This window comes from Neophocaena asiaeorientalis, unplaced genomic scaffold (assembly GCF_003031525.2).
Source record: "Neophocaena asiaeorientalis asiaeorientalis breed wild unplaced genomic scaffold, Neophocaena_asiaeorientalis_V1.1 scaffold82, whole genome shotgun sequence".
NCBI lineage: Eukaryota > Metazoa > Chordata > Mammalia > Artiodactyla > Phocoenidae > Neophocaena > Neophocaena asiaeorientalis.
The window spans coordinates 9,703,510-9,716,900 of NW_020173068.1; the positions used below are offsets into that span (position 1 = coordinate 9,703,510).

General features: G+C 40.7%; 1 protein-coding gene and 1 pseudogene across 3 annotated transcripts in view; both read left to right on the forward strand.

Annotated features, from left to right (window-relative positions):
- Positions 1 to 13,391, forward strand: part of RALGAPB (Ral GTPase activating protein non-catalytic subunit beta) — a 94,087-nt gene that overhangs the window by 55,182 nt on the left and 25,514 nt on the right. For all 3 annotated transcript variants that reach the window (XM_024742897.1, XM_024742896.1, XM_024742898.1), the window contains 4 exons: positions 3,163 to 3,345; positions 4,606 to 4,757; positions 10,744 to 10,931; positions 13,275 to 13,381. In XM_024742897.1, coding sequence (XP_024598665.1) covers positions 3,163 to 3,345; positions 4,606 to 4,757; positions 10,744 to 10,931; positions 13,275 to 13,381 — 630 coding nt within the window. The remainder of the gene's footprint in view (positions 1 to 3,162; positions 3,346 to 4,605; positions 4,758 to 10,743; positions 10,932 to 13,274; positions 13,382 to 13,391) is intronic.
- LOC112398395 (40S ribosomal protein S3 pseudogene) lies at positions 847 to 1,907 on the forward strand (annotated as a pseudogene).

Genomic DNA, 13,391 nt, shown 5'->3' on the forward strand with positions numbered 1-13,391 from the left:
ACGTATATATATATATACATATATATATATATATATATATATATATATATACTTGTATAACACTTGGTGATGTGAGGATGAAATGAAATGAAATATATAGAACACTTTGTAAACACAAAGGTGATGTACACACATAAGGTGATATTGTCTGAGATAAAATTTAAGCCCTCGTTTTACAGATGAGGGGACAGGTAAACAGAGGCTGTGACGTACCTAAGTCATGAGAGACAAAATAGGCAAGTCACCACCACTTAGAGCTTACCTTTACCTCAGAGATTCTCAAGGATAGATGAAATGGCCATAGTTTTGTGAGGAGCAGTATTAATGCAGAAGGTAAGAATAGCCATTTGTGAGACATGCAGGACCACACTGTCTTTGAGAGCAAGGTACTGTTGCCTGTGACCTTCAGTACACTTGCAGTGGTAAGGAGTAATTAGTCCTAGATGGAGTGCTCTCTGGACCTAACGAACTATAAAGGGCTAACACTGCGTGATTTCAAGACTTGCTGTATAAAGCTATGGTAATCAAAACAGTCTGGTATTGGTATAGGGTTAGACAGCTAGATCAACAGCGTAGTATATAGGGAGTCCAGAAATAGATCCACACATGTATGGACATCTGATTTTTGACAAAGGTGCCATGATAATTCAAAGGAGAAAGGATAGTCTTTTCAACAAATGGTGCTGGAACAATCAGGTATTCATATATCAAAAAAAAAAAAAAAGAACTTTGATTCATACTTTGTACTATGTACAAAAATTACCTCAAAATGGATTGTAGACCTAAATATAGAACCAAAACTCTAAACTTCTAGAAGAAATAATGGGAGAAAAATCTTTATTGGTTGTACAGAGATCTGGGTTATACAGAGATTTCTTAGATATTATACCATAGAGGAACAGACTATTAAATTGGACTTCATTAAAATTAAAAACTACCATTCTTCAAAAAGTACTGTTAAGAAAATGAGATGACAAGTCACAGATTGGGAGAAAATCTTTACAGAGTATGTATGTGGTGAGGGACCTGTATCCAGATCATATAAAGAATGCTCAAAACTCAGTAATAGCCTTTCGTTTTGGTGGTGTGCAGTAGTAATATGGTGGTGAAAATTTCCAAGAAGAGGACGTTTGTTGTTGATGGCTTTTTCAGAATTAAACTGAATGAGTTCCTCACTCAGAGGCTGGCTGAAGATGACTGCTCTGGAATTGAGGTCTGAATTATACCAACCAGGACAGAAATCATTACCTTGGCCTTCAGGAGCAGAATGTTCTTGGTGAGAAGAATCCAGGAATTGACTGATGTAGTTCAGAAGAAGTGTGGATTCCCTGAGAGCTACGTAGAGCTTTGTGCTGAAAAGGTGGCCACACGAGGTCTGTGTGCCATTGCCCAGACAGAATCTCTGCATTACAAACTGCTAGGAGGGCTTGCTCTGCAGAGAGCCTGCTGTGGGGTGCTGCAGTTCATCATGGAGAGGGGGGCCAAGGGCTACAGGGTCATGGATGTCAGGGAAACTCCAAGGACAGAGGGCTGAATCCATGAAGTTTCTGGATGGTGTGATGATCCACAGTGGAGACCCCATTAACTACTATATTGATACCCCTGTGTGTCAGTGTTGTGCTGGGCATCAGAGTGAAGATCATCTTGTCCTGGGATCCAAATGGTAAGACTGGCCCTAAGAAGCCCCTTTCTGACCACATGAACATTGTGGACTCTAAGGATGAGATGTTATCCATCATTTCCATCTTGGGACAGAAGGATAGGAAGCCAGAGCTACCTGCCATGCTCGAGCCAGTCCCCACTGCATAACATGGTCTTCTTGGCACCTGCATCTGGAGTCTGGATGTTGCTTTGTAAAGACCTTTAATACAGTCTTTTAAAAAGACAGTATAACAATGACAGCAAAAGCCCTCAATAATACAACAAACAACCCAGTTTTAAAATGGGCAAAAGATTGGACAGCTATTTTACCAAAGAAGATATACTGATGGCAAATAAGCACATGAAAAGATGCTCATTATCATTACTTATTGGGGAAATGCAATTAAAATCACAGTGAGATACCACTCCATACCTTTTAGAATGGTTAAAATTTAAAAGACTGACCATACCAAATGTTTGGTGATGATGTAGAAGAATTAGAGCTCTCATATACTGTTGAAGGGAATGTTAAATGGTGCAACCATTTTAGAAAACAGCTCGGCAGGTCCTTAAAAAACTAAACATGCATCTATCATATGATTCAGTCAGTCCACTCCTAGAAAATAAGAGAGTATATACGTGTACAAAGACTTGTACATGAATGTTTTTAGCAGCTTTATTTGTAATATTCAGAAGCTGGAGACAATCCACATGCAACAGGTGACTGTATAAATTAATTGTGGTATAATCCATATAATGGAATACTACTCAGCAATAAAAAGGAATGAACAACTGATATACACAAAAATATGGATAAATAATTGTGCTGAGTAAAAGAAGCCAGACTCTCCCCCCGACCCCCACCAAATAGTGCAGTACTCTATGACTTTATTTGTATAGAACTCTAGAAAATGCGAGTTAACCTATAGTGACAGCAAATCAGCAGTAACCTAGGGAGGGGGCAGAAAGGAGTGAGAGGAGGGATTACAGGGGTGCATGAGATTTTGAGGGGTGATGAGCATGTCCACCGTCTTGATTCTTGTGATAGTTCACAGGTGTGTACTTAGGCTACAGTTTATCAAATTTTACACTTTAAATATATGTCGTTTACTATATGTTAATTATACCTCTGGGCAGCTGAACAGAACTTTGTAGCCCATAGAGCATTGCTGTGGGGTTGGGTTAGGGGGCTTAAAAAATGTGCACGTGTTCCATTGCCAGCTATTCTTTTGATTTGTGGCAGTGATGAGTAGCTGCACCCCAGGAGTTTAGGTTTTAGAGCATGAAAAAGTATGCTAATGTGAAATACTGTTTTAGGGTTTGAAAAATGCCCTCTGTTTTTATAGAGTAGTATATGATAATACATCTGAAATGTTATGTTCTTCTATATAAATAATACTTTAAAAAGCAAGGCTTCCTGTGGTGTGTCATATTCTCAGAAAGGCTGGGCCTCAGTGTTGAGGATTTGACATTGGTTCAGTGGTTCCTGGCTAACTGTGTTCACCGTACGAATACGCTCAGGTGAAGGTGATGGTTGACTCAGGTGACCGGAAGCGAGCCATCAGTTCCGTGTGCAGCTACATTGTGTACCAGTGTAGTCGGCCAGCTCCTCTTCACTCCCGGGATCTTCACTCCATGATAGTGGCAGCTTTTCAGTGTCTCTGTGTCTGGCTGACAGAGCACCCTGATATGCTTGATGAAAAGGTTAGTCTACTAGATCTTAAACCAGTAAAGAGAAACAAAAATGTATGTTGGGAAAATATCTTTTGAAAGAGAATATCTAAATTTAAATACAACATTGCATACTTTAAACTGAATATACTTGTTATATTTCAGGAAAACACTTGTCCTAGTGAGCATAATTCGAAAACTGTCATTGTACTTATACAGTTGACCCTTGAACAATATGGAGTTGAACTGTGTGAGTCCACTTATATGCAAATTTTTAAAATAGTAAATACTACACTATTACATGATTCCTGATTGGTTGAACCCGTGAATGTGGAACTGTGGTTAAGGAGGAACCGCATATATGGATATGGCTGACTATACATGTGGATTTTCGACTGAACTGAGGGTCAGTGCCTCTAACCCCCATGTTGTTCAAGGGTCAAATGTATTTGGTTGCAAATTAACCCATAGAGAAGTTCTTTTCAAAGACGGACCTTTGAATAATTTATCTGTGAACTGTCAAGAGATGGCCAGTAGGTACTTTGGTCACCTGTCATCAAACCAAGAAGGGCAGTTGATAGCCAGGCTGCAAACCTAGAGCACTGCTTGTTCATAAAGGTTGCTTGTATATAAAAATTTCATTTCACACATGGTTCTTTCTTTTCAAGTAGACACAGATATCTAGGCTGCTTTCTCTACCATTGTTCCATGTAATACTTTTCTTATGGGAAGGCAGACAGTTACAAAGAATTCACAGTGTAAATAAAAGAAGAGATACCAGGTTTATTGGAAAATTATAGAGAGCTTTATATAGTTTTTAAAAAATAATACTGTTGATTAACTCTTAGTCATTTTCATGATGACTTGTAAAGTTATCATACCAGAAATTGCTTTAAAATGTCAGTAACCTATGAGCTTCCCTTTGGATAATGTAACATATTTTACACTGTCTAGGTTTAACTGAATTACTGTTACATCTCTTTCACTCAGCCTTTCACGATTTACAGTCCATGGTAATTTTATAAGAATTGTGACTGAAAAAATTGAATTGAATTTATCATTACTTATTATCTAAATCTCTTAACACTCAAATTTAGTTCTTTAAAGAAAAATTGGGGGGGGGGACAAGTTTATTTTATTAAATTATTTTGAAGTTAATATATACCTATTCAAGAAAATGAGAAATTAGAGTCCCACCACCAAAACACACCCATATTGACACTTTCATGTATTTCCTTGTCGTCTCATAAGATAGGTGTATTACAAAAGCTAATCTGCTTTTCCTTTTTCTAGGACTGTCTTAAGGAAGTGCTAGAGATTGTGGAACTGGGTATTTCAGGAAGCAAGTCCAAGAACAGTGAGCAAGAGGTCAAGTACAAAGGAGATAAGGAGCCAAACCCTGCATCTATGAGGGTAAAGGATGCTGCTGAAGCCACCCTAACATGGTATGAAAGTGACTGCACAGGGATTGTGCCTAAGAGTTAGATGGGATTAGATGTGATCCTGTGTTGTTTCATCTCCTCCCCAGTTGTTCAGCATTAGGTGACACAACCCCATTTAGGATACTGTTTCTCCAGAAATAAAATGGAAAAGGAAATGTCTTGTTTTTTGGACCAAAGGAAACCAGGAACTTGGGGCTGAGAGTTTGGGTCCTTGTTTCTCTATGCTGGTTGTCAGTTAATTCAAGTCATATCATTTTAGAGCTGGAAAGGATCTTGGAGACCCTTACCCATCCCCTCATTTTGATGGCTGAGTCCAGAGACAGGGTATGTCTGGGTCACACCATTAGGTCTCCTACTTGCCAGCTCAGTGGTTTGTATTCTCTGCTATACCATTTATATTACGTTATAGGTTCATTCAGCAAGATTTATAAACTTCCTCTTATGAACTGGTAATAGGATGTAAAGATAAATCAGATTCAGTTATCGCCCTCAAAGAGCTTCTTGTCCAGTAGGGAAGATAAGATGTGAACACAAATATCTATAATGCTAGTTAGATTAAATGCTCCAAGAGACGAGGTACAAATAAAATGCTGGGGTGTTGGAAGGAGGAAATGAATACTTCCAGATTCGGGGAAATCAAAATAAGATTCCTAAGGAAAAGGACATTGACCTGACTCTTAGAGAATGGATAAAGTTTGAGCTACAAGTCAGATTGCAGGGTGGTTAGGCAGCAAGAGAAGACTCCTATGTCAAGCAATTTGGCTGTGAAGGGACAGAGACAGGTTGGTATCTTGAAAAAGTATTAGAATTGAAAGAGTGTGTTTGGCCAGTTAGTGAGCAGAGTAGAAAGAGGGAAGAAAGGCAGTTTATCAACTGAAAGGAAGAGGTAGGTGGAGAAGATTAGGTGGAATTGGTACAGATGGAAAGATGAGGCTTATGAAAGGGTAAATGTAGATGAGACCCCAGAACAACATAGAAACAGGAAGGAGGAATGTCAAGTCAGTCTGGGTTGGCTCATCTTGGTCTTCTTAGTAAAGTGGTAGGTAAGACAGCTTGTAGATTTGTATGTAAATCAGCCCTTACCAAGATCCCAGCATCTTTTATGAGTTCTGTGACCTGTTGAAAGCTTCACACTAAAGTATGCACAATAAAGTTGGGTTTATTTCAGTTCCTCATGGGCTTAGGTCATTCCATGAAGTTTTAGAAGCGCACTTGCTTTAGTTCAGTCCTGCTCACTATGCTAATGATGGGCTTTCATTGACTTTGTGGGGGTTTGGCTAATAGCTAGAAAATTAGAAAAATGCAATTGAGTACTAGAAATAATAAAAGTCCAGAGAGAAGACCTGTGTGGGCTGGGGTGGACTTAAAAGCATTATTAAAAAACTAAGACTTGATGTGTGTACCTTGAAGAGTAAGGGATATGGAGAAAGGGGGAAGGACATTTCTCACTGGGACTCTGCATTATATAAAAATAAGTTTGCTCCATCCTAGGCTGGATGGGACATTCCATTGAGAATATGATTGGCAGTGAGGATTGGATATGAGCTCGGAATAAGTAGAGAGTCCTGGGATGCTTCCAGAACTAGCCAGTAGTTATCGAGGTGGCTCATCTGTCTTATCTCTGCTGGCAACTCTACAAAAGGCATCTTTAGTTTTAAGTCTTGAAGAGGGCCCTGAAGAGTCATCATGAAACATATCCAAATCACATTTTCTCTGTTCCCTCACAATTACAGCTTTATGTCAGTATCATTGCTGTTTTCCAGTTATGCAAACACAAAACTTTGACTCATTTTCTGATTTATCTCTGCTTTATCTGTTATTCCCCATATGAAGCCAGTGACTGAGTCCAATAGACTTTACCTTTGAAAGTATTTCCTCCATTTGTTCTGACCTCAGATAGCATTCCCAGTCCAGGCCCTTATCACTTCTTGCCTGATTTCTCTGTTTTCAGTCTCTCACACTTTTCATTTTGCATTCTGTTGCTGAACTCATCATCTTAGGTACTGTGCTTATTCTGTTGCTTGAGTGATTGAAAACTGAATAGATGGCTGTTTACTGCCATATGGTGTGAAATTTTTGGTCTCGTTTTCAAGGCCCTCCTTGAGTCCCCACTCAAACTGTCTGATCTTTCCCAGCACATCCCTTCTGCCACAGCTGGCAGGCCACTTGTGGCCGTGAAGTGTACATGTTCATACCTGTCTATATACTTCCCCTGGGTTTCAGGACTTCCCTCTTCTCCTCTTGGCCACATCCTCCATTGTTTGGTGCTCACATCATATCCACTACTTCCATGGACCTTCTTTGGTCATTCTGCTTCTTTTCCACACCTCTGTGCTCAATTAGTCTGACCTTACCACACTGCATGAATTCTACAGTGTCACGATCACACCTGGTTATATTTGATAACATGCTAGTGTTACCTCCCCAACCTGGGTAAAGGCCACATTTCCCTCTTCACACCCCTCACAGTGCTGAGCACACAGGAGATAGTTACGGAATGCAGATCAGCTGGTTGGTGTTTTTTCCCTTGTTGTATAATATACATTAGGACTCTTGGAAGACATTTTAGTGGCCCCTCTGCTTAGTCACCTTTAAGACTTATTTACCAAGTTATTTGGCCTCTAATTTGGGGGTACTTTAACCCTCAAGTTTGCCCATTTCATTTTTTTTTTGTTTTTTTTGTTTTTTTTTGTTTTTTTGCGGTACGCAGGCCTCTCACTGTTGTGGCCTCTCCCGTTGCGGAGCACAGGCTCCGGACACGCAGGCTCAGCGGCCATGGCTCATGGGCCCAGCCGCTCCGCGGCATGTGGGATCCTCCAGGACCGGGGCACGAACCCGTGTCCCCTGCATCGGCAGGCGGACTCTCAACCACTGCGCCACCAGGGAAGCCCTGCCCATTTCATTTTAATTGTTAAAAACTTGATGTTTACACTGAGCTGAAGTCTCTCCCACTTTAACTTCTACCCATTGTTTCTGATTCAGACTTTTAATAATGAAACCCTTTTTTCCGAGGAGTGGTGGTGTCTGAAGACAATGCTCAGGTTCTTTCTAATTCATTTCTGCCAGTACCTTCAACTGTTTTTCATATGACAGGGATTTAGAGTACCTTTATCATCCTCGTCTTTTTTCCTTTCAATGGTGCAGGTTTGTCTGTGTACCTCTTTAAAGGTCAATGACCTTTAAATTGTAGAATATTATATTTTCATTAAAGTGTACTTAGAGACTGCATTGGGTTTTTGAGAACCTGGTGATTTGTACTAAGTCAACTAAAATCTTAGAGCCTTTTTTTTTTTTAACGCATTTACCTTTTGTCTTTCTCATCCTGTACTTATTTTTGGGGGGTGGTATTTGGATGTAATGTACAGAATTTTACATTTAAACTTGAAATTTCTTTATGTGAGATTTACCTCATTATTATTAATCTTTTAAGATTCTTTTGGATCTCAATTCTTACTCTGATATATTAACTCTGCAGCTCAACTTTTGATCAACTGCAGATTTATTTATTTATTATTTTAAAATTTATTTATTATTTATTTTTGGCTGTGTTCGGTCTTTGTTACTGTGTGCGGGCTTTCTTTCAGTTGCAGCGAGCAGGGGCTACTCTTCATTGTGGTGTGCAGGCTTCTCATTGCGGTGGCTTCTCTTGTTGCAGAGCATGGGCTCTAGGCCAGCAGGCTCAGTAGTTGTGGCTTGTGGGCTCTAGAGCACAGGCTCAGTAGTTGTGGCGCACGGGCTTAGTTGCTCCGCGGCATGTGGGACCTTCCTGGACCAGGGCTCGAACCCGTGTCCCCTGCATTGGCATGCGGATTCTTAGCCACTGTGCCACCAGGGAAGTCCCCAACTGCAGATTTAATGAGCCTGCCCTGTGTGTCCTAATCAAAGATGCTGATAGGGTTTTCCCTGGTGGCGCAGTGGTTGAGAGTCCGCCTGCCGATGCAGGGCACACGGGTTTTTGCCCCCGTCCGGGAAGATCCCACATGCCGCGGAGCGGCTAGGCCCGTGAGCCATGGCCGCTGAGCCTGCGCGTCCGGAGCCTGTGCTCCGCAATGGGAGAGGCCCCAACAGTGAGAGGCCTGTGTACTGCAAAAAAAAAAAAAAAAAGATACCGATAAAAATATTGAACAGGGTCTTCCCTGGTGGTCCAGTGGTTAAGACTCCGCTTCCATTGCAGGGGGCACAGGTTCTATCCCTGGTCGGTCGGGGAAGATCCCGCGTGCTGCACAGCGTGGCCAAAAAAATAAATGAATGGTTAGTTCTTTAAAAATATATATATATTGAACAGAGAAAGACTCACAAAGCACATGATAAGAGGTTTCCCTTCAGGTTCACAGAGGTTTTTAAATCTTGTCTGTAAGTTTATAATGATACACTGCCAAATACTTGCATGTCTTGATTTCAGAGATATTTCTCTGCCTTTCCAGTCTAGTAATCATCAAGAAGAGAAAATGTGGTTAGGCTGGTGTGACGTGTACCCTTGCCAGCAACCTATTTGATAATGTCTTAGAATCTTGCATGGAACATAAGCTCACATGGTCCATATGCTTTGTGACAACCATCTCTGTCCCATGTTAGAAAGCCCACATTTTCCCATTACTTGTCTCTTGGTTTTTCGTAAATTCTTAGGCCTGAACTCATCATGAAGTTCTCCTGGTCCTTGAAATTCTTAGATAGTCCTCCTCCTAGGAGGAGAGAAAATGGAAGGAAAGTATCTGTTGAGCAGTGTTGCCTTCTATTATCAGAGAGATTTGGGTTCAAGCATTAGAATGAAAGAGAAAGGGAGAGGATTGCAATGGTGTTGGGGAATACTAATTTTCAAATGAGTTACGTATGAAGGATCAGGTGATATTAGGACCACAAGGTAAAATCTTTAAGTTTTCTTAAGATTCTTTCTGTGTTTCAGTTTCTTAATTATAAAATGGGAATAATAATGGTAGCTATCTCATAGGGTTGTTATGATAACTAAATAAAATGTGTAAAGTGCTTAGACCCAGTGCCTGGCACATGGTAAGTGGTATATGTAAGTTATTACTATTATGCATTGAAGGTATGCAGAAATCTCTGTGGATATAAACATTTCAGAACGGTAAGACTTGATCAGTTGAATTCCAGTTTATAAAGCATTTTTTCATATATGTTCTCATTTAATAATTACAATGGTTCTGTGAGATGTTAACTACTAGTGCATCAAGTTCCTTATCTGTAAAATGACGGTATCTATTCATGGCCACACAGTGAGAAGGCAGTAGGCCCTGTTTTCTGGTCTCTTGATGATCACTTATCTCTTGTGAGCCTGAGTTTCCCCGTCTGAAAAATTGAGGGGTCTTGGCTGATCTTTGGATCCTTTTCTAGGTCTAGAATGCTTTAGCATTATCCTGAAACCTGGAGCACACACATTTTTAAAAATGTATATTTAGGAGCTTCATGATTTGGAAGTATGATTAGTCAGGTTCCCTGGGTAGCAGACTTCAAGAGAGAGAAATTTGCTTGCAGGAAGTTTATCGGAAAGTGCTCTCAGGATCAACCCTTGTGAGGGAATGAAGGAAGTAGGATTGAGCAGAGGGAAGACATAAACTGTGATGCATTTGCAACGAAGAGCTCTGGAGCTGGGCTGGCCCTTCAGGAGTCTCTCATGTTGGGGCCGGGGGCCTGGGACTTTATACCCCTGCATTAACAGTTCATTGGACGAGAACTTCCCCAGGAGGAAGCTGTGATCTTGAGTGAAGTGGTTCTCATTGGCCTCTCCAGGACTCAGCTGAAAGCTATGGCCACCATCTCCCTGCATCTGGGCGACTGGGTCTTTCCGTCTTGGAGAGGGAAATCTGGACAGCACACCACAGCATCTGCCACAGGGAGTAAATCTGACTCTCAAAGAGGAAGCATGGCTGTGGTCAGATAAATCCAAAAGAACAGAAGGACAGATTGATGCATGAGGTGAATTTAAGATTTCCCTTTGGGGATTAACTGTTATCTTTTGCATTCTCCGTAGTATTATGCAGTTGCTTGGCGCATTTCCTTCACCCAGTGGTCCTGCCTCTCCTTGTAGTCTGGTGAATGAGACCACTTTGATTAAATACTCCAGACTGCCAACCATAAACAAGCATAGTTTCCGGTACTTTGTCTTGGATAACAGTGTCATCCTGGCAATGCTGGAGCAACCTCTTGGAAATGAACAGAGTAAGTTTCAGCACTTTGGGCTTTTTCCATTGGTAAATCAACATGTTCATCAGTATTAGCAAGCTGTTTCCAGGATCGGGGAAGGAAAGACTGCAAATTCTAAGTAATTTTGCATTTGTCAGAAAGCCTTCTAGCTGATGAGATAATAGCAGCTAAAAAATAGAGGGTCAGAAAATGCAATATACATATTAAATAGAATCTTTTAGAGGCCCTTTATATCTATTAGAAAAGAGCTCCATAATTTTATAAAAAGTTTAGTGGGATATTTCTGTTGTTTACTGTGTATAAAAATCATTATTACTCTTTCGTCCTTCTTGAACTTTGGATCCTGCCCCTCTCCTTTCCCGCCCTTCACTCCACATTGTTCTTTTTCAGTTATTGGTGCCACCCAAACAGGCTGGGAATTGGAGGAGTCATCTTTGCCTTCTCCTTCCTGTTTGTTACTCCCTTATGTAGTTGGTTTCCAAGTTTCTACCCTGCTAGTGACTTTGGAATCTTCTTTTCTCTGCATTCCTCCCAGTACAGCCAAATGCAGGACTTTATTATTTCTTATCTGGATTATTGCTTCCTACCTGATCTGATTCTTCCTCCTTCCAGTTCCAAAATTTGTTACCGTTACCTCCATCCTACTTGCTGCCACCATTGCATTCATCCTCAAATGCAGATCTGACCATGCCAGTGCCCTCCTGAAAATTCTTCAGTGATTTTCCATTGACATAACATGCACTGTTTTCTTCCCCTCTTTCCCCCAATTATAAACCATCTCAAGGTGTGTGATTACCACTGCAACGCAGACTGCTCAGAGTACATTTTTTTCTGATGGTAATTGGAATCAGCCAGTATGTAAAGGAAGCATGTTCTTAGAGAGACCCTTATTGCTGGGAAGGTAAAGTAAAGTGAAGGTTACAGAATCGTTGGGCATACAAGGAATCACCTAGTGTGCAATTCCCTCATTTACAGGTTAAGAAACTGGGGCTCAGAGAGGGTATGTGACTTGTCCAGGGTTACTTGAGAAGTTCATGGTATGACCAGGACTAGAGTCCAAATTTTCTGAACCTCATACTGTCTCTTTGTTATTGTTGCCCCACAGTGATAGGATTTCCTCAGTGATTAAAGACTTACCTTCTTACTTTTGCAAACGTGAAAAGGATCTTAGAGTCCCATGCAAATTCTGTTGAGTATATATAGGTAGGATCTCATAAACCCCTAAAATGAAATGAGACGTTTCCCAGTAGTTCAGGGACGAGTGAATACCATCACAGCTTTCCTTCCTCTTGTGGTAAGATACAGTGACTTTAATATGAAGTGGATGGGGCCTTTAATCGTTGCCCAACTCCAGAAGCACTGGTCCCAAGTCTTTCCTTCTTAAGGCACCTCATCCTTCTCTACCTTAGACCTGGGTGTTGCTTGACTTTCTTCCCTGGTTTGTGCCAATTATTCATGATTCCTCCAGTTTCCCACTCCCAAGCCACCTGCTAAAGAGGCTATAAAATCCCAGTATCCTCTCCAGGTTTCCTGGCCTGAGGGGTAAATGTCAACCCTTTTCCAGATTTTTTAGGACTCCATTACTCTCATTCTAAGCAATTTCATTGCATTGGAATTCTACCAAAAATGTAAACAATTGGGATTTTATAGAAGTACAAGGATATTTTAATGGTTCATTGTATGGTTCATTGAACCATTAACTATGAACAATGGTTCATTGTTAATAACAGAAGTAAGAGAGAGAAGTTTGAACAAGTTTGACTCCTACACCAGAGACAAAAGAAGGGAGGGAATAGGAAGAGGGATCTGGGTACTCAGGAAGTCCATCCTGAGTTCTTTACCTCCCTTCTTCCTGCCCCTGAACTTGTGTTGGGATGAAACAGTGCCTGCCTGTGGTGGGCCGTGGTGCACAAAGGCATGGGTGAATGTAGCATCAGCACCGCAAGCACCCAGCCTGTCTTCTGCATTTAGGTCATTCCCAACACTGAAAGTTAAGAGTATTTGCTAGGATAGTGTTACCCAAAAATGTGTATGTGTATTGCTGGAGGTATGTGAGATGGTGTTGGTTGATACATCGGTGAACATTATTTTAAAATAAAAATAAAAAAAAAAATAAAAATATATAATTAGCACACCAAAATTCATGATTTTCCTTTTAAGGTAGAAATACATCATTTCCTTCAAAAATTTTAAGTTTAAATTTAAATAGTAATAGCGGTACTTGAATATGGCAGAATCCACAGAGATGGTTCACAAAGGATAAACGTTAGGGAAGCACTATGCTAGGGCTTTGATTATTAGAGGTGTATTTTATATGTTGTCAGAAATAAAAACTTTTCCACCAACATTTTATTCTAGATGATTTTTTCCCCTCTGTCACTGTGCTGGTCCGGGGAATGTCTGGAAGACTTGCTTGGGCACAACAACTTTGCCTTTTACCCAGAGGAGCAAAAGCAAATCAGAAGGTATCCATCA